We start from the raw sequence: 19,544 nt of genomic DNA, 5'->3' as shown, positions 1-19,544 counted from the left end.
GCTGAGCTATGAGGCGGCGGCGGCGAAGCAGCGGGCACACGTGCCTCCCGGGCTCGCCCCACGCCGGAAGCTGGGACTGTAGGCCCTGGGTTCCCAGCCTTTACAGCCCCATTTCTGCCCGAGAATGCAGTGGGTTGGGGTCAGCCCACGGACCGCATGACTCAGTCCTACGCCAGGGGCGGGGCTGCCCCACCGTCCACGCTGATGGGCCTGAGCCGTGGGCCCGGCTCTCGTGCTTTCATCCCTGCAAGTGGGGCGGCCCAGAGAGGAGCAGAGACTTGCCCCGGGTCATGGCCAGCCAGTGGCAGGGTGAGGACAGGGCCACCCCGGCTCTTCGGGCCCCATCCTCAGCCCGCGGATGGCGAGGGATTGCAGGGGGGTGGCTGGGTGTGCCCTCAGCAGGCTCCCTCTGCCTCCTGCCCCCTCCAGCCGCTGCCCTCGCTGCGGGCTCCAGGCTTGGGGTTTGCAGGGCTGAGCTTGGCCGCTGGTCGCAGTCTTGGCGGAGAAAGTGCAGAGCAGCAGTTCTTTCTACAAAGCCGCACTGTTCTCGGCAAATCCTCCCAGGATCGGGATGCATTTTTTTCAAGTGATTCAGCAGCACGTGAATGGGAAGGGCCTGAGCCCAGGGCTTCGGGAACCGTGACCAAAGCCTCTGGCATGAGGTCCCGCTGGGCTCACAGGGAGAAGGAAGGCTGGCGGGGCATGAGTCGGGGGCCTGCCAGGGTCCTGGGGGGCTGGGGCGAGCAGCCGGTGCCCCAGCTTTTCTCTGCACAGCTGATGAGCTCCTAGATGGTTCCCGCGTGCTGCCAAGGGGGCCGGAGCCAACGGACAGGAAGTGGAGGTGGGAACGCTGGTCTCCATGGAGACAGGGCGTCCAGTGGACAGCAGCTTATGTGAATGTGCTAGAATGACCAAAGGCCCGGACCAGGGCCACAGTGCTGCTGTGTCCTCTCTCTCGGGCACCCTGTCACCTTCCCTGCTCCACCCTCAGCTCCCATAGATGCGTCTGCTCCAGGTGGTTGTGAGTGCAGGCATTTCCCACCCTGGCCTGATTCACGCCAGCCACCCTTGCCCTCGCCCTGGATGGGCACAGCCCTGCCCCAGAGCTCCCCAGGGACGAGGAGGTTTGCAAGGACCCAAAGGTGGCATCTGGTCTGTCATAGTTGCTGCTCGGACAGAGGGAGCCCCTGGTTGCCTCCTACCACCACCAGGAGGTCTCTAATAATTATGAAATGATGCTTCCTGCACACACACACACACACACACACACACACACACACACACACACACACTTTTTCTCAGTTCCCTAAAGGAAGTGCATTGGAGGAAGTCGGCCCCACTGCTCACTGCAGGTGGCCAGGTCCTGACACTAGAGAGGGCCCTCCCCACTGTGTCCACGGAGGGACACCCAAGGAGGTGGGGCGTGGGCAGGCAGGCTGGACGTTCCCACGGACGGGTGGGTGCTGAGCCAGCGCTGACGCCACACGTGCCTTGTGACCACACCCCATTTCCGTGTGCAGGTCTGTGGGGAGGGGTGGGGGCCTGGAGACCCAGGGGGTCTGAGCGGACCTGCGGTCCACGTGAGCCCGATCCTCCTAGATCACGGCCCACCCCGTTGCCTGCCCTCCAGCTACGGAGGTCGTCCACCCTGCTCAGGATGTAAATGCAGTCCCATCAGAGGGGTTCAGGACCGTCTTTACTCTGTCCCCAAAGTCCACTGAGGCACTTCCATTAGGGCTCCTGTGATAACGAGGGCCGGGGCCCTGCCAACGTGCTCATCCTGTTGGAGCTGTCATGGCCAGGTGTGTCTGGGTGTAGTCGGAGGCCGTCGTGGGGGCACCGCCTGGCTTTCCCAGGGCTGCCCTTGACCGGGCTTTGGGCAAGCTCATCAGAACTTGGGGATCTCAGCCAGGTGGACCACAATGTCACCTGTGCACCCAAAAGGGATAAGAAACACTTGTCCCAAATGGCAGCTGCAGGATGTCGTCACAGGCATTAGTGGGGACTTCGGTAGCTCTGCGATCGGGAGCCCCCTGTCTCTGGGGAGCGTAGATGAAAGCGGGGAGCTCTGCCACTGTCCCCAACCCCCCCACACCCCTGCACAGAGTGGAGCCCACCTGGAGTAAGTGGCAGTTGTGTTTCCCCCGAAGAAGTTGGCACATAATTCTGTGTGGAGACAAGGAAGTGGCCCCGTGACCCACGGAGGGCGTTTGCAGCTCGGGTGACACAGTGGCCCCATCTCCCCTAAGAGGTGCCCTCCGCCACGCTCACCCCTGTAACTGCACGCCGCTGCTGGGGCCTCAAAACCCGGTGTCCGCGACAGGCTTGGCTCGACTGCGGTCCAGTCACCGGGTGGAGCGGCCCCACCCCCTCTCGGCCGGGGACCAGACCCGGGGTGTTGGCAGATGTGCTGGCAGGTCGGGCCCCATCCTTCCCTCCCCGTACATGAGGGGCACTGGGCGCGTGCCCCTCACGGAGGGACCACGGGGCTGGGAGCAGACGGGAGGGCAGCGGGTTCCCCCGAGCGGCGGAGAGTGGGCTGGGCTGCGAGGGGACGAGGCCTCTGCTGACACCCCGCCAGCCCTGCTGCTCTGAGTCAGTGCACTGGTGAGGCTCAGATGACCCGGGGCTGGATTTTGACCTCGTATTTAGACTGAGTATTTTTTCCAAACCCAGAGATTTCCCACAGCTCTTCTGGGCAGATGCGTGATTTTTCCCTAAGCCCGAAGCTCGGGCCTCAGCCAGCACCGGGGCCCGGGGGGACCTAGCGTGTGTCGAGTGCATGGAACCACGGCCACGAAGGGCTCAAAGTCACGTTTGAACATCCACAGCTTTACCTGGCTCTGGAATTGGGAGCCGGTGCCCAGGCACAGTGGCCCCATTGGGAAGTGTCCTATTGGGATGTATCTGTACGTGCAGCAGATGGGATTCCTCCGGAGAGCGGCCAGGCTCACGGCAAGATAGTAAAGACGGCTCAGTGGGTGTGAAATAAATGATCTCCTTAGAGGCGGTTCTCTTTCTGGGTCTGGCTCCCGCACAGGTTATGGGAACGGCTTGCTCTTCTCCATTGCTTCCCCAGGAAGGTCCACGGACACCGTAGGACTCAAAAGATGTTGGTGGGGAGCGGGGGCCGGGGATGATTTGATTCTCTGCTTGGGTTTGGTCAAGCGTGCTGCACCCCCGGCACCCCCAGGCCAGCCCAGGCCGCGTTGTGTGCTGAGGACACCCTGGGTGTCCCGAAAGCCCCCTTCTATTACCCCCACCGTCACCGCCCCACCCTGCGCCGCAGTGGGACAGTCTGGCCTCCCCGGGTCTCCCCTGGGCAGTCATCCTCTCTCACAGTCTGAACATAGCCTGTGTTCTTTGGATCATCGTCGCCGACCTTGACTCTCCACCCACCCAGCTCTTTTCCATCCCAAATCTGGCTGGGTGTACTAGGGATTGTTTTTGCAGGCTGCTAGCGGGGGGAAGTGACATCATGTGTCCGCGGCCCAAGGGGTGGGGGCAGGGGCTCTGCGGTTGCGTGTGCTTTGAATTAAGTCGACGGTTGTGCATTCCAGTAGCCAACATCTGGCGGTGAATTCATCAGCCAGTGTATCACCCTTGATCTCAAACCCAGATGTTGTGTTAATGGAGGAAGGGAAAGAAGGAAAAACAAAATCTGAGCATCTCAGGGAGAGGCCATCGTCCTTGAGCACAAAGCAGTTAGAACAAGGATCTTTACAAAGCCTCCCGCTGCTGCCTCTGGTTCCTACGGCCAAGGAGCAGGCCAGGGGAGCTTAGGGGCTCACCCTGGTGTGGGGGGGTCGGGGTGGACAGGATGTGGGCTGGTCGCCCACCCCCAGGGCCAGACACTGGGCCCTGCACATAGTAGGTGTTCAGCAAATGTGTATCCGTGCCTGGATTTTCATTTCCTCTCGGGTTCTTTGGGTCTCCCTGGCTTTTTCCCAGCCCTGGTCTTGAAACAGCCTGGGATGAGAGGGGCCCATCTGTACTAGGAGTGGTCGCCCTCCCAGAGCTCTGGCGATGCCAGCGCCTGGGGTGTTGCGGTGCTGGAAATGCCTTTCTGGAGACCTCTCTGCCTCTTCCCCTTCTGCCGCTTAGGCTGGAAACCATGTGCTTCCCTGTGTCCCTGTCCATTGTCTGACTCCCTGCCTGTGCTGGATGCTCCTCGAAGGCCATCTCTGTTACCAGAGACCTTCCCACACCTTACCCCTCTCCTCCGTGGGCAGCAGGAGGAAGCTCATGCTTTTGGGATTTCACTTGAAACGCAGCTCATCCCCGAGCTCTGAGTCTGGCTGGTAAGCAATCCCCACTCTGGCCTCACGCTGGGGGCAGAAGGCTGAGGGTCAGAATGTCTGCAGCCAGAGTTGGCTGGGCTCCACCTGGATGCTGCCCCAGCCCTCCCTCCCTGTGGGGCCCCTCTGTCCTGTTTCCCCCAGGTCTTACCTTCAGCTTGCCTGTGGGACCCTTTGTTTTTTGGGTTTTGTTTTTTAAGATCTTATTTATTAATTAACGAGACACACACACACACACACACAGAGAGAGAGAGAGAGAGAGAGAGAGAGAGAGAAGGCAGAGACACAGGCAGACGGAGAAGCAGGCTCCATGCAGGGAGCCCGACGTGGGACTCGATCCCAGGACCCTGGGATCACGACCTGAGCCGAAGGCAGACACTCAACCCCTGAGCCACCCAGGCGTCCCAGATCCTCCAGTTTTGATGAATTTATTTGCCAAAGCTTTGCACGCGCCCTTCCCAACGTAGAGTGCTGAACCCCCACGGTCCCCGCTGCCCTGAGCGGCTCAGCAGCATCGGGCCTCACATCTGCACGGACAGGTGCATGCCCGGCATCTCTGCCTCACGCCCCATGGGTGTTGATGCTTCCGGAAGGTTTCCATAGAACTGGTCTTCTTTGGCTTCCCTCCATTCTCTTTCTTTCCTTCACATTATCTCTCGCTTTGCAAAGTGGACAGGAGGTTCCCACCCAGAACTGAGGACCCCGAAGGCTCTGGCGTTCTTGTTTTGCGGGGGACAAGCCCAGCTGGAGCTCCTCCGGCCCCCGCCCCCACTTCCCTGCAAGCAGCTGGCAGCCGGGGAGCCAGTTAACATTCTAGTCTCAACCCACGAGTCTACCCCTGGGCCCTGGATTCAACAAGTCCCTTTTTTCTGATAATTTAAAAAGCAAAGGGTGGGGGTGGGGGTGGGTTTGGAAGTGTGTGGTCTGTAGCCCCAAAGCCAGGCAAGCGTGTGGGGAACCGGCGGCAAACCCAGAGTCTGGGACTGGTGCTGGCCCGGAGGTGCGGTCTGGCCCCGGGCTCTCCGAGCCTCTCACCGCAGGAGGGGGAGACTTTGTGCCATTCTTTGCCACGGCACAAATTCTGTGTGCCAGGCACTGCACGTCACGTGCACCGCGTCCCCTGGTCCTCCCCACGGCCTGGGTGGGGGGTGAGGGACAGCTGGCCGCAGCTCAGCCTCTGCTGGGAGTGCTGTGCCTCCGTGAGGTCAGGGAGCTTCCCTGAGAACACAGTGTGGGGAGGGGGCCAAGCAGGGCTGCTGCTGCCTCTTCCCCATAAGGATTCGGACCGCCCGGGAGCCTCGGGGGCTTCTCTAGGAGAAAAATGCATGAGTCTGAATGCATGGAATGGACTGGAACCTGTGCGCTGAGAGCAGTGCCTGCTTGTCTTCCGATGGCCACAGGACCTGTTTTGGGTGAAGCGTTGTGTGGGGTAGCAGACGTCTGAAAAACAGGTGGAATTGGGTGTATCGTAGTAAAATCCAGCAGCGGGGCCCCCAGAACTCCTGTCTCCCTCGGATTTTCCTGGTTTATTTGAGCTCAGCAGCCAGGGACAGGGCTCCACCCCAGAGACGCCCGGGGCGTGCATCTGAGACGGTTCGTGATTTGCATCAACCCTCCTCACTGTGGCCTGGGCAGTAGGGTTCGGGTGAGGCAGGTAGTGAGAGAGACCGCGGACAGACTCCCCCGGGCTGCCCGGATGCGGCGGGGACAGCCCAGTTCCATCGGCAAAGGCCCAGTGGGCGCTGACTGTGGTCAGGACGTAGCCCCTGCCTGTCGAAGCGCCCTGAGCAGACAGGCGTACGTAACAGGGTGGGGGAGCGATGTGGAGTGTGCGGGTGCTGCTACGGAGGACGGGATTTCCCAGAGCAAGACAGGAAAGGGCTATTTTGCCTGGGTCTTGAGGGACGCATAGAAGTTTTCCAGGCAGGGAAGGTTAGATGGCATTTGGGGCAGAAGAGACTTGTGAGTCCAGAGGTGGGGACACCCCTGGGCAGGTTCGGACTCCAGGGACTATCCGGACTGTAGAACAGCAGGATGGGTGCGGCTGGGGCAGCGGAGACAGCTGCCGGCTGGCACCAGGTCGCACAGGGGCGTCCTTATTTTAGAGGAGGGCAGTGGGTGGCCGAGGAAGACGTTTGAGCCCGGAGGGATGAGGCTATAAAAAGTCTGCTGGCGCTGGGGGTGGAGAAGGGTGGGAGCCTGAGGAGTCACTGCAAGCAGGCTGACCTGCCAGCGAGGGGAGAGCCCTCTGCCCTGGGCCCCTGGGTGGCCAATGCCTAGATGTGGCTCTGCAGGTTTGGGCCGGGCTCAGCCTGGGAGGCAGGAACCTGCGGCCTCTGCCCATCGTGACTCAGCTCCAACAGAAGGAGACCTAAGAATGGGGTTTGGGCGGGGTGGGGGTGGGGGTGGCCTCTGGGGCCGGGTTGGGGCCAGGGGGGCATGGTGGGTGCACATGGGATCTGTGTGCATGCTGTGGGGAAGACAGCCCTGGCCAGCGTGGGGGTGGGGGGGCTACAAGATGTGAGCTGCCCCCGACCCGGGGCGGAGGAGGGAGGCGCCTCTGTGCCTGGCTCCTTCTGTTCTTTATTGCTCTGTTTTGCTTGCATCCGCATTCACATAACCCTCGCCCAGGGGACCCCGCACGGCTGGCCAAGCTGTGGAGGGCAAAGCTTTTAAAGCCATTAAAATGGGCCGTGCCCGCTGATATAAGCCTCAAAATGAATTAAGGGAGGGCTCTGCCCCAGTGACCGGGCCCTGCTGACTGTCACCTGGTCAGGCCGCGGGCTGGGTCCGGGTCCTGGCTTAATTGCTGGTAAGAAGGAAACCCTGTGGTGCATGGCCCATGAGTGGACGTTCCAGAACCTTCCCAGCCTGACCTCTTCCCGTCTCCTTCATCCTTGTGTCATGGTCTGGGACCGTTTTCTTTCTGTTTGGCCTCCTTCCTGGGCCTCTGTCCAGTGGGGCCTGTGAGCATTTCCTCACCCAGCTTGATGCCCTCTGGGGGGCCGAGCACTCTGACCCTTTGCCTGTCATGCCCCTGATAGAACGTGTTATTATTATTATTTTTTAATAAATGTTATTTATTTTGAGAGACAGAGGCAGAGACACAGGCAGAGGGAGAAGCAGGCCCCATGCAGGGAGCCTGACGTGGGACTCCATCCTGGGGACCCCAGGATCACGCCCTGGGCTGAAGGCGGCACTAAACCGCTGAGCCACCCAGGCTGCCCAGAACGTGTTATTATTATAAAGCATCGTCCGCGGGACATTTATCCGGGACGCCTTTAGGACAGATTAGGAGTAGTAGGATAGACCTTTCCAATATAAGACCCCCAAACCTAACTGTGATGGGGCCTCTTTGGAAGGCGGTTACCCCTCTGCTTGCAGCCTGGAAAAGCCTGTTTGCAGTAGGCTGTGGATGGAGGCTGGGTGGTAGGAAGCCACCATCCTTAATTATACGATGATTGCGGCCCAGTTAATTTGCTTATCTGCTTGCCCAGCCGCAGCCTACCCGTTCTTTGGAGAGAATTTTAAAAAGCCCCAAAGCACTTAGGCATGACATCAACAAAGAGCTTTATCAGTGACTACCCAGTAACCTCGCCACCACCACCGGTGAGACACCAGCCTTCTGCTTTGGGTCCCTGTCAACATTCTTTTTTTTTCCCAAAGATTTTCTTTATTTATTCATGAGAGACACAGAGAGAAAGAGGCAGACGCGGAGGGAGAAGCAGGCTCCACGCAGGGAGCCCGATGTGGGACTCGATCCCTGGACCCCAGAATCACGCCCTGGGCTGTAGGAGGACGCTCCACCCCTGAGCCACCCAGGTGTCCCACCTGTCAACATTCTTGCTGAAGAATCCTGGGACTGGAAGGGGTCTCAGAGCTTCACCCCTCGCCCCTGCCCCTCGCTGTGGGTGGGGTCCGACGCCCTGCAAGGGGCTGGCCTCATCGTGCCCCCCCTCACCCCGCCCCGGAGCCAGGATGGCACTGTGGCGGCTCCGCTCACCATCCTGTCTTTGTTTTGCAGTGATTAGGGCCAAAGCCGTCAGTGTGAAGGAGGTGGACTCTGGGAATGACATCTACGGCAACCCCATCAAGCGGATTCAGTATGAGATCAAGCAGATAAAGGTACCGGGCACCACCGCCAGGTTGCTGCCTGGGCAGAGCCTCGGGAGGGCCGGGAGCAAAGTTGGGCCCCCCCCCGCCCCCCGGGGAGGTGTCCTGCCTTCTTGAGGAACTCGGTACAGCCATCCCTTGAGCAGACTCGAGGGCTCCAAGCCACAGGTCAATCCAATTTTCCTTAATCTGTGACTTCCTGGAAAGTTGTGTGGACCTGCCGTGTTCCCGTCGACCAGGTCATTGCAGAAATGTGTCCTCTTCATTTTGGTGGGTAGTAAATTTGTGGCAGAGCCTCAGCATGGTTACGACGGTGGCCAGAGCTTCTGTGGAACATTCCGAGGGTGCCCGTCCTCAGCTGAGCCAGTGCGAGGTTCGAAGGCCCGAGAGCTTGGTCGTTGCATCTGGGAGCCCTCACTCCCACAAAGTGTGCCGTGGGGTCTCCCTCACCTGGTCAGCCTTCGAGTCTAATTTGAAGGAGGGGTCCCGTGGGCAGGTGTGGTGGGGGCCGGCTTCCCCGAGGAGGACGTGGAGCCCACGGCCCGGCCAGTGGCAGAGGGGATCCACCAGGTGGGAGCGGGACGGGCAGGCGTGGGGACCGAGGACTGAAGGGGAGGGGGAAGGGGGGAAGGTCAGTTGTTTCAGAACGTTGTCCATGTTCAAGGGCGAGGAGCCCGTGTTGGAGAGGAGACGGGGTGGGAGACGAGGTTGGAAGGACAGGACCGGCCGTGGAGGAAGGCGATCTTGTCGCAGTCACTGACTCCGTCCCCAGGGGAGGAGGACGTCCTAGGCGCTGTCCCTGGAGAGACGGCTTCATAAAGGCAGGAGTTGTCGCTGTCTGTGTTTTTTTTTTTTCAAAGATTTTATTTATTCATGAGCGACACAAAGAGAGAGAGAGAGAGAGAGAGAGAGAGAGAGAGAGAGAGAGAGAGGGGCAGAGACACAGGCAGAGGGAGAAGCAGGCTCCAAGCAGGGAGCCCGACGTGGGACTCGATCCCGGGACTCCAGGATCACACCCCGGGCTGAAGGCGGGCGCTAAACCGCCGAGCCCCCGGGCCGCCCGCTGTCTGTGTTTTTTTTTTTTTTTTTTTTTTTTTTTTTTTTTTTTTTTTTTTTTTTTTTTTTTTTTTTTTTTAAAAGCCTTTTATTTTTTTTTTTTTTAATTTTTTTTATTTATTTATGATAGTCACAGAGAGAGAGAGAGGCAGAGACACAGGCAGAGGGAGAAGCAGGCTCCATGCACCGGGAGCCCGACGTGGGATTCGATCCCGGGTCTCCAGGATCGCGCCCTGGGCCAAAGGCAGGCGCCAAACCGCTGCGCCACCCAGGGATCCCCGCTGTCTGTGTTTAATTGTGTTAACAAAGATACAAAGAAGCGGGGAACGCGTGTTATCAGGAGGTCCACGAAATGCTTACTCATTGCATCCGTGTCATTCGAGGGGCGACCTGCTCTCTCGGGGCCTAAGTCGCTACCCGAGGGAGAGAGAACGTCTCTGTTCTTGCGACCTCGTCGGGGCGTCCTGAAGAGGCAGGTGTTAACACCAAGAAGCATGTTTGGTCTCCGTGAAAGACGGCGAGGTCTCGGTGACGCGCGCTGTTGTCACCGTCGGCCTTACCTTCCCTGGGTGGGATGAGCCGAGCTCTTGCATCTCAGGATACTGGGATGGCCCCGTTTTATTGGGGTTTGCTTGTTGAAACTCCGCCCTCCCCCCCAAACCCCGCGCTAGTCACCTTGGGGCAGGCGCAGCAGAAATCCTCATGAAGCTCCGTGGAATCGCACAGCCCGAGAGTGTGCGTCCTCTGTCGCGTGGTCCCTGAGCGTGTGCGCTTTGCCCCTTCCACCTTCTCCCTCCCCCGCGCCCCCAGCTTCTGCTGGGCTGCATGCACCCCACGGCCCGGATGGAGGGATGGAGGGCCGTCCTCAGCGCACACTCATGTCCCCAGCTGTCACTATCCCCACCCAGTGGGGCAGCAGGGACCCCCGGCCGTGGCGGGAACCCTCCATCTGGGTGGCAGGCTCATCCCCAAAGCACCGTCAGTAGAGGAGCAGTTGAGAAGTCAAACCCCACTGGCCCCTGGAGTCATAGCCATGGTGCCTCCCCCATCAAGTAGCCAACCCTTGATCAAAGTTCCTGCCAATACCCTAAGGAAGTGGTCCTCCCCGATGGGTCGGAGTCACCTGGAGATACACGGGCCTCTCTGCGGGGCGGGGGGCGGGGGACGCGGACTCTGTTGGCCGTGGGGGCCGGCTCTGCTCACATCTCACCTTCGTCTTTCCAGATGTTCAAAGGACCAGACAAGGACATAGAGTTTATCTACACGGCTCCTTCCTCTGCCGTATGCGGGGTCTCTCTGGACATCGGAGGGAAGAAGGAGTATCTCATTGCGGGTACGTAGATGGATGTGCACGTGGCACGTTCTTAGAGGCCGTCGGGGGTGTTGTGTCCAGGCCCCCAGGGCTGCGGGGAGCCCGAGGCACCACGGGGCTGTCCCGAAGCCTCCGGGCTTCCCTGCCTCTTCCCATCTGAGAATTCCTGGTGGATTCTCACCTGCCCCCCACAACGGGGGAACCAGGGTGCCTTGATGGGGACACACGTAAATCCGTATCCACAGGTGATGCGAGGTCGGGGCAGACACCAAGAGGTGAGCATTTTTGCCTTTTGCTCCTAAAAGGGAGGCACCTGCCAGATGCTGGAAATGTTCACCGCTGGGCGGGAGGCGAGGAAGAGTTAAAAAAAAAAAAAAAAAAAAAACGTTAAATTTGCTATCAGGATGTCCTCTACCTGTGCAGCAACTTTGTCCATCGCCTCTTTCTTTTTCTTTTTCTTTTCTTTTCTTTTCTTTTCTTTTCTTTTCTTTTCTTTTCTTTTCTTTTCTTTTCCTTTTCTTTTCTTTTCTTTTCTTTTCCTTTTCTTTTCTTTTCTTTCTTATCACAGTAAAATATACGTAAAGTCTGCCGTCTTAACTATTTTTAAGTGTCCGGTTCAGTGGTGTTAAGCACATTCCCGCTGTCGCACGGCAATACCACCATCCCTCCCTCCTTTCATCTTATAAAACCGAAACTCTGTCCGCAGGAAACACCAGTTGCCCAGTCGCCTCCCCCGGCCCCTGGCGCCCACTGTCCTACTGTCTGTCTTGGGATTTGGCTCCTCTGGGGACTCCCATGGAACTGGAATTAGACAGTGTTTGTCCTTTGTGACGCTGACTTCACTGAGCATCACGTCCTCCAGGTTCCTCCACGACGTAGCAGGGGTCAGGGTGTCCTTCCTTCTGAGGCTGAGCAACAGGCTGTTCTGGGGAGAGACCACGGCTGAGATTCGGGACCGGGTCATTCTTCACCGTGGGGCTGTCCTGTGCAACATCCCTGGCCTGTACTCGCTGGTTGCCCCAAAATCCTTCCCTGAGTTGTGGTGTCTCCAGACATCCCCAAATGCCCCTGACGGTCCCCTCGGTCCCCAAGTCAAGACCCACTGGTCTAATAGGGATGATGGAAATGCTGCATGTGCTGCTGTCTAGCTGGCGGCCGCTCCCCACGTGTGGCTACTGGGTGCTCAGAAACCAGGGCTCTAATTTAATTTCATTTCAGTTGGTTTCTGTATACGTGTAAGCGGCGATGTGCAGCTGGCGGCCGCAGGACTGGCCAGTGCTGTCTTGGTCAGGCCGGAACATCACTGCCCTCTTTCTGAGGAAATAGGAGTCGGGTCGCAAACTTGGGAAGAGACGGGGGTGGAGGGGACAGCTCCCCTAGTCTGGCATTATGTTTTGTGATACAAGCCAAATGTAATCATAGAAGTACATTCTGAACCCAAAATCTCTGTGATTCGGGGGATTTCCTTCTGTTTGGATTCTTTGTACTTTTTCCCCCATTCATGGAGAATTCTTTTTTTCATGGGGAATATTTTATTTATTTTTAAAAAGATTTTCTTTATTCATGAGAGACACAGAGAGAGAGGCAGAGACACAGGCAGAGGGAGAAGCAGGCTCCATGCAGGGAGCCCGACGTGGGACTCGATCCCGGGTCTCCAGGATCAGGCCCTGGGCTGGCGGCGGCGCTAAACCGCTGAGCCACCTGGGCTGCCCATGGAGAATATTAAAAAAAAAAACAAAAAACAAACAAACACATGCTTAGTGGGTGCCCACTAGGTGCCTTGCACTGCACCTGGTGTGATGGGAGTTCAACAGGAGAGCTCCTCCCGGAGGGAAGTGCACACATGTTCCCACTGTGGGGGCAGGAGAAGAAACTAGAGAATAAAATAGTTTTTTTGGGGGGGTGGGTGGGGTGGGGACTGTGAGCATCAAGCAAGTGCTCGGGAGGAAGAGACCATCTCGGGTGGCAGGTGCAAGCATAGGCTGTGCCTCGGGCGCCTGGGGGTCCCTGCCGGGGGTGGGGGGACGGAGAGGATGCAGTGGGGAGCGAGTGGGGCAGAGGACATGGGGCTCACCTCTCCTTGGGTAACACCTCCCTCCCTTACAACGCTCATGCTCAGCATCCATGTGACTGGTTCCATCAAGATTTCTGTCCCTTTCCTTGGGGATGATGGGAGATTTTTTTTTCCTTCTTTTATGGGCACTTCTGACCTTTCTAAAGGTTTTCTTAAGAGCACCTACTATTTCTTAAGTTTTATTGAGCTATAACTCGCACAACACACCATTCACCCATTTAAAGGGCGTCATTCAGCAGTTTGGGTGATTCATCAAGGTGTGCGCAGCCACAGCCACGGTTGGAGAACCCTGTACCCTTCAGCCGTTTTACCCCCCCCCCGGCCCCCACTCCTCTCACCCCAGCTCCAGCAACCACCAGTCTGTTTTCTTTTTCTTTCTTTCTTTCTTCTTTTTTTTTTTTTTTTTGACTCTTTGAGTTTCCCTATTTCTCAGTCCTGTGAATGGAACTGTAGACTCTGGTCCCTCGTGTCTGGCGTCCGTCACTCGGCACAGTGTCCAGCGCGGCATTTTAAAAGTTCATCCACGTTGTGGCGTGAGTCAGAACTCGACTCCTTTTTCTGGCTGAATGCTATTTCATTGACTGGATAGACCACAGTGTGTCTCCCCACGTGTCACCTGGTGGACATTGGGGCTGTTTCCACCTTTGGGCTCGTGTGCACGACGCTGCTCTCAGCTCCCATCAAGTGTTTGCGTGGCTGTGTTTTCATCCCTCTCGGGCCACTGCGTAGGAGTAGAATTTCAGGGCATATGGTGACTATGTTTAATCGTTTGAGGAACTGCCAGACTGTTTTCCAAAGCAGCTGCACCATTTTACATTTGCAGTATCTACTATTTTTACAGTAAGAAAAACAAAGTCAACCAGAGAGAGAGAGAGAAAGAGAGGGATGGGGACAGAATCACGAAGCAGGGACCTTCCTGACGGTGCTGTCCCCGTGATACGGGGGACGACAAGGCAGGCAGGTGCCCAGAACACGTGGCGCGTGAGGTGCGGGCCCACAGGGAAGGCCGTTCAGGGGACCCGGGTCCGTGTGTGCACGGGACCATCAGCGTCAGTTTTGTCTCCTTTTGATACGTCCCCGTATTGGTGACATTTTGCAAATGACATCTATTGCTTTTAGGGTCAGAAAAATAAACCCTGGAGAGAAGGGGAAGGAGACGAGTCCTCCCATGGTGCAGGGAACTTGCTGCCCTAAGGAATCAACGGCCTCCTCTCGGTTTCAGCACCTGGTTTTGTGCAGGTCCCTGAGGACTAAGAAGGGGCACCTGGCCCCGGGGTCGGGCTCCTCGCACCGCCCTCTAGAGGCCTCCGGCCAGACTGCAGAGCTGCTCGCAGAGGGAGCGAGGACCCCAGGTCCCACCCCGTGGGCTCCTGGGTGGGAAGGTGACCTAGGTCTGGGTTCACACACCAGGCTTCACGTCGCCCTGTTCATGGAAATAGGAAAATGCCCCTTTCCTGGCCCTGCCGGTCTCTAAACGCTCCTCGCGTGGGTTCTGTTCAGTCCTCACAGCTCCTTACGGTGAAGGTGCTGTTCTGGTCCCCGTTTTACGGATGAGGGAATCGGAGGAGTAGAGAGGTGAACAGTGTGTGCCCGGTCCCGTGGTGTGTGCCCGAACCCGCTTTCACACACCGATTGTTAAATTCTGCTTGATGTCTCTCTCCCTGGTGCCTTGAAGGAAACCAGGGTGCGAGTGTTCGTGGCGCGGATTTGGCAGGTGCCGAGCGCTGGGGCTCTCTCTCCTGGGGGTGGAGTGGGAGCCGGTTGTTAGGCATTTCCCAGCACACCCGCGCCTGGGCCACGCTGCCAGGAGGATCTTCCTGGCCCCCAGGCCTCTGATGCTCTGCTGTGGTCCAGGTTTTAGAAATCTCGTGGCTCCGGCATCTAAGCCAGCAGCCATCCACCTGCACAGCCTGTTGGACTCCCTTGGGGTGTTTGTTAGATGTCCTGGATCCCAGGTGGCACTGTAGACCAGTTCCAAGCAGGATCTCCAGGGATGTGGCCTGGGCATCCGCATTTCTGAAACTCCCCAGGAGAGACCAGTGTATAGCTGGTGGCGAGAGCTGGCATCTAACCAGAACCTTCCCTGCCCTGGGTCAGAGACAGAAGACCTTTCATTGCAGAGGGCTGAGCCCCAGCAGCCGAGGTCTGTCACCGCCTTTACAGAGGTGCCTCCGGACATTATTTTCATCTCCTGGGGCTCTTTGTGGTCACTCAGTCCTGCCTCTTGTCCAGAGATCCTGAGGACCCTGGCGCTGCCTTCTATTCCATGAGATGGACAGGCCGGACTGTAGGGACGACAGCCCAGAAGATGGATTGTGTCCAGCAGTCAGGAGCCCCAGCATGTCGTGTCTGCCGAGTATGTGGCTCAAGTCCCCTCTCCCTGTCCCACGGACCATGAAGCGTGCGAGGAAGCCACGTGGCTGCTTAGAAAGTGTGGGTGCAGAACAAGAGCTGAGGGAAGAGGCTGCACACAGCCGCTTTGTGGGGATTACTTCGCTAGTGGTTGCCTTGTGTTATTTCAGGGGACGTGGTAGGAGAATCTCTTTATCTATTTTGCTCAGCTCCTCTTCTGGAAGGAAGAGGCTTCTGCATCCAAAGGAAATGTCGTGGGCAGCCCGGGTGGCTCAGGGCCTTAGCGCTGCCTTCAGCCCAGGGCATGATCCTGGAGTCCCAGGATTGAGTCCCGCATTGGGCTCCCTGCATGGGGCCTGCTTCTCCCTCTGCCTGTGTCTCTGCCTCTCTTTCTGTATCTCTCATGAATAAATAAATAAATCTTAAAAAAAAAAAAAACAAAGGAAGCATTGTGAGTCAAAGGTAGAAAGCCTGACCGTCTTGGTTACTTTGCAAACATTGATATTCTCATGCAGAAGCTCACTCGTTCGTCTTTGCTATTTATCATGTAACACGTGTGTGTCCTGTGCTGTTCCTACACCCGGGGTCATTACACTGTCCCCGTCTGAACCAGAAGACAATTCTCCCAAGTAACGGTAGGGCACATCTTAAAGGCTGGCTACAACCAAAACCATCCAAATCGTCACTCCGCCTGTAGTTAAACCGAAGAAGATACTTTTTTTTTTTTTAAGAAGATACATTTTTGAAGATCCATCTGCTTGTAACCGTGCTTGTCATCTACCGCTATTTCATGTGTAACACTGGAAGCAAGCAAGGGACATGGGGCACGTTTTAGTTTCTAGCTGGCCCTGGAGCCTATGATCAACAAAAGGCACTTCCAGCAGAGGCTGGCACACTCGTTACGGAGAGACCTGACTTCTTCCCCCAGCCGGGTGAGATGGCTCTGGGTCAAATCTGGTGTTTACTTTCTGAGCACAGACTCTCCATCTTGTTCTCCTGGAGGCAGGATGGGCCACCCAGAAATCACGGGGCACAGTAAACCACTCAGCCAGTGCTGGCAGTGGCCCCAGGAGTGACCGCACGGCCCGAGGCAGCCCACCTCCTCTTGGGCTGATGACTCAAGTTCACATGTTGAGCTGGGCACCATGAGACACTCATGTTCAGGAACTGTTACAGAATTGGCCCTATAATTTTCTTCTGCAGTCCTCTCCTCCAAGAGGAAAAAGAAGCCTACAGTCCTCGGTTACAAATTTTAATTAATTCCTGTTTTTCTCTCCAAGGAAGACTGTGCGTTTTTCCAAGGCAGACGTAGGAGGGTCTTGTAACAGATGTTCACGTCGTGCGGGCCCAACCAAGCCTTAATGACTGTACCTGTACCGAAGGGGTGTCCTTTGAACTTTCTGAGATGCTGTTTCGTTTATACGTGACCTCCAAGGTGAACAGGAGCCCCGTGGCCGGGGCCGTGGAAGGTACACTGTGCGCACTGCATCTCAGCGTCCTTCCATGTGCTACTCTCGGCCGGAGCATGAATTGGTGGCGAAAAGGTCAACAGGGAAGGTAGCAAAAAACAGGCAGATGATGAAGCAAACTGTTAGAACAAATACCCATGGTGTTGTCAGTAAACTTTTATTGCGCAGTTTACAATGTGTGAGGAACCGTGGATTAAAAAAAGATTCAGGCTTAACTCTTACCCTTCATGCCTATGATCTGGTTAAGGAGCAAGACGCCTAAGAAAGGCAAGGAAAGGGGCGCCGGGGTGGCTCAGTCGGTGAAGCTCTGCCTTCCGCTCAGGTCAGATCCCGGGGCCCTGGGATGGAGCCTCCATCAGGCTCCCTGCTCAGCGGGGAGTCTGCTCCTCCCTCTCCCACTGCCCCTCCCCCCTGCTCCTTGTCTCTCTCTCTCTCTCTTTCTTTCAAACAAATAAATAAAATCTTTAAAAAAAAAAAAAAGGGCAAAGAGCAGCACAGAGTGGGCCATCGCGAGTCAGGCAGCAGACAGCGCTGGCGAACTCGGAGGGTAGAACCAGCATGAGTCCCACCCCGACCGTCAGGCACCACCAGGCTGGGCTGGAGGGGCTGCAGGGTGGCGGGGGGGGGGGGACAGACAGGGAGACAGGACAGACAGGGAGCTATTTGCCATCTGTCCCTTGCCCGCCCCCCCTTCAGCTACTCTGAACTCCTAGAAGTGCCTATATAGCTCTAGAAGGGGGGGAAAAGGCAAATGCCTATTTTGGAAGTACTTACAGCCACCCAAACGCTTCTCTTCCGTTAGCGGTTAGGATTCAGAACAAACGCTCCGGCAGCAATCCTGCTCCTTGATCCTTTTCTGCACCTGGCGTGTCGTTCGAGTCTGAACAGGTACGAGGGAAAGTAGAGCTCCCGGAGGTAAGCGGGCCGCTAGCACGGAAGTGAGAGCATCCCAGTCCCCATCCAGGGAGTGTGTCCGCGACCTGCCCGGCACACAGGACGTCCCCGTGCGCAGCCTCAGGACAGCCGACCCGCGTTTCTACCCGGCCAGGGGTCCCGGTTTGATTTATTCGAGACTGGGGCGCAGTCGCCAAGCTGCGTTATGCCCCGAAGTGCATTTCTATTCGTGGATCCTCCGCGGCCGGCGCTGTGCCTGAGATCACTACGTCGGCCGTCCCAGAGCTTTGTCAAGCAGAGAGCCCAGGGTGCAGCCCCCGGCTCCCACCTGTCCCCCGGGGAGCCCCCCGCCACCAGGCTCCACGGCTCACCACTCGCTGGAAGGCCGAGATTTGAGGTGACCTCTCAGGCCTTCACCGGAATGCACTTGGCTCGTGCCAGGGCTGCCACCAGCACCAGCGCTTCAGGAGAGGAAGGGAGAGTCGACTGGGAGGCCCGAGGTAGGAAAGACAAAACAGTGTCGCCGCCTCCGCGGTGAAGGGACGTCGGAGCTGATTTCCAGCTTGATGCAGATCCATGTTTTTGCTGCTCGCGGTGGAAAAACCCAGAGAAGTTCAACGTCAAATGGACAACATGTTTGTGAACGATAAAACAGGGAAAACGTGATGTACACACACGGTCTCTTTTGTGCAAACACACGTGTGAAAGAATATTGGAAGGAAATGCGTCTGAGGGCTAGCTGTAGGAAAACGGGAGGTTCCTTCCGTGTCCCTTCCCTGTCTGCCGAGGCCTCTACGGTGAGCACGTGTCCTGTCTGTGCTCCGAGCGGACAGTCCATGGTGTGCCCGTCAGTGCGGGCTGCTGGGACAAAGCAGCACAGACCAGGCATTGACTCCCTCCCCGTCCTGGGGGCTAGGAGTCCGGCATCCAGGCGTGGGCAGGGCTGGTTCTCCCGGGCTCACAGATGGCCGTCTCCTCCCCGAGGCCTCAGTGCCTGTCCCTCTGTCCGCGTCTGTGTCCTGATCTCTTCCTATAAGGACGCCTTTCTTATTGCATGTGGGCCCCCCCACCGCGTGATCTCAATTAATCTCATCTCCAGATGCAGGTGCATCCTGAGGGTCAGGGCTTCACATGGGAATCTTGGAGGGGCTGCTGCTCAGCCCACAACACTCGGTGTCGTGGGCAATGAACCTCCACGCACCCAAGCTGCTCTTGGGTGCCGGAGGCCGGCAGGAGGAGGACCCATATCTTGTGCTGAGCTGGGTGATCCCTGTCTCCTCAGGAAAGGCCGAGGGGAATGGCAAGATGCACATCACCCTTTGTGACTTCATCGTGCCCTGGGACACCCTGAGCAGCACCCAGAAGAAGAGTCTGAACCATAGGTACCAGATGGGCTGTGAGTGCAAGGTAAGCCGGCGCCACCTGCCTCTGGGCTTTACCTCATCACCTCCTTCTCCAGGGGGACTGCCGGGCTTTCCAGGGCCTCTCAGGCCCCGGGGTCCTCAGGACAGGGCTCTGGGGAGGGACGGCCTCTCCACAGCCAGGAGCCCCGAGGAGGCATGCCCCTGTAGGCGGATATTTGGGAGGTCAGGGGCATCTGGCCTTGTGGCCGGTAGCTCCTAGGAAGGAGACCTTCCCGGGGGAGGAATTTTTTGGAGAGGACAGGGTGCTGTGAGTACTCTTTACAGATGCACAAGTGCAAAGACTTGAGTGCCTTGGGAAAGAACATCCCAGCCCGAGGGCCAGTGTTCCAGCCATATCCATGCCCTGGGGCCACGGAGAACCCTGATACCCCAGCTCCTTCTTACAAGCAGCCTGGAGGGGTGCCTGGGTGCCTCAGTCTCAGGCCATGATCTCGGGGTCCTGGGATCAAGCCCCACGTTGGGCTCCCTGCTCTGCGGGGAGTCTGCTTGTCCCACTCCCTGTGCCCCTGCTCGTGTTCCCCCCTCAAATAAATAGATTAAAATGTCCCGGAG

The 19,544-nt window shown here is 57.5% G+C and overlaps 1 protein-coding gene across 1 annotated transcript in view; it reads left to right on the top strand.

Annotated features, from left to right (window-relative positions):
- The window catches only part of TIMP2 (TIMP metallopeptidase inhibitor 2), a 48,450-nt gene that overhangs the window by 25,113 nt on the left and 3,793 nt on the right, over positions 1 to 19,544 (top strand). The window contains exons 2-4 of the mRNA XM_055331121.1: positions 8,323 to 8,423; positions 10,692 to 10,800; positions 18,851 to 18,975. Of these exons, the coding sequence (XP_055187096.1) occupies positions 8,323 to 8,423; positions 10,692 to 10,800; positions 18,851 to 18,975 (335 nt within the window). The remainder of the gene's footprint in view (positions 1 to 8,322; positions 8,424 to 10,691; positions 10,801 to 18,850; positions 18,976 to 19,544) is intronic.

The sequence above is a fragment of the Nyctereutes procyonoides genome, unplaced genomic scaffold, assembly GCF_905146905.1.
Source record: "Nyctereutes procyonoides isolate TBG_1078 unplaced genomic scaffold, NYPRO_anot_genome, whole genome shotgun sequence".
NCBI classification, from domain to species: Eukaryota; Metazoa; Chordata; class Mammalia; order Carnivora; family Canidae; genus Nyctereutes; species Nyctereutes procyonoides.
Note: the sequence above shows the minus strand (reverse complement) of the source record. Positions and strands in the feature narration are given on the sequence as shown.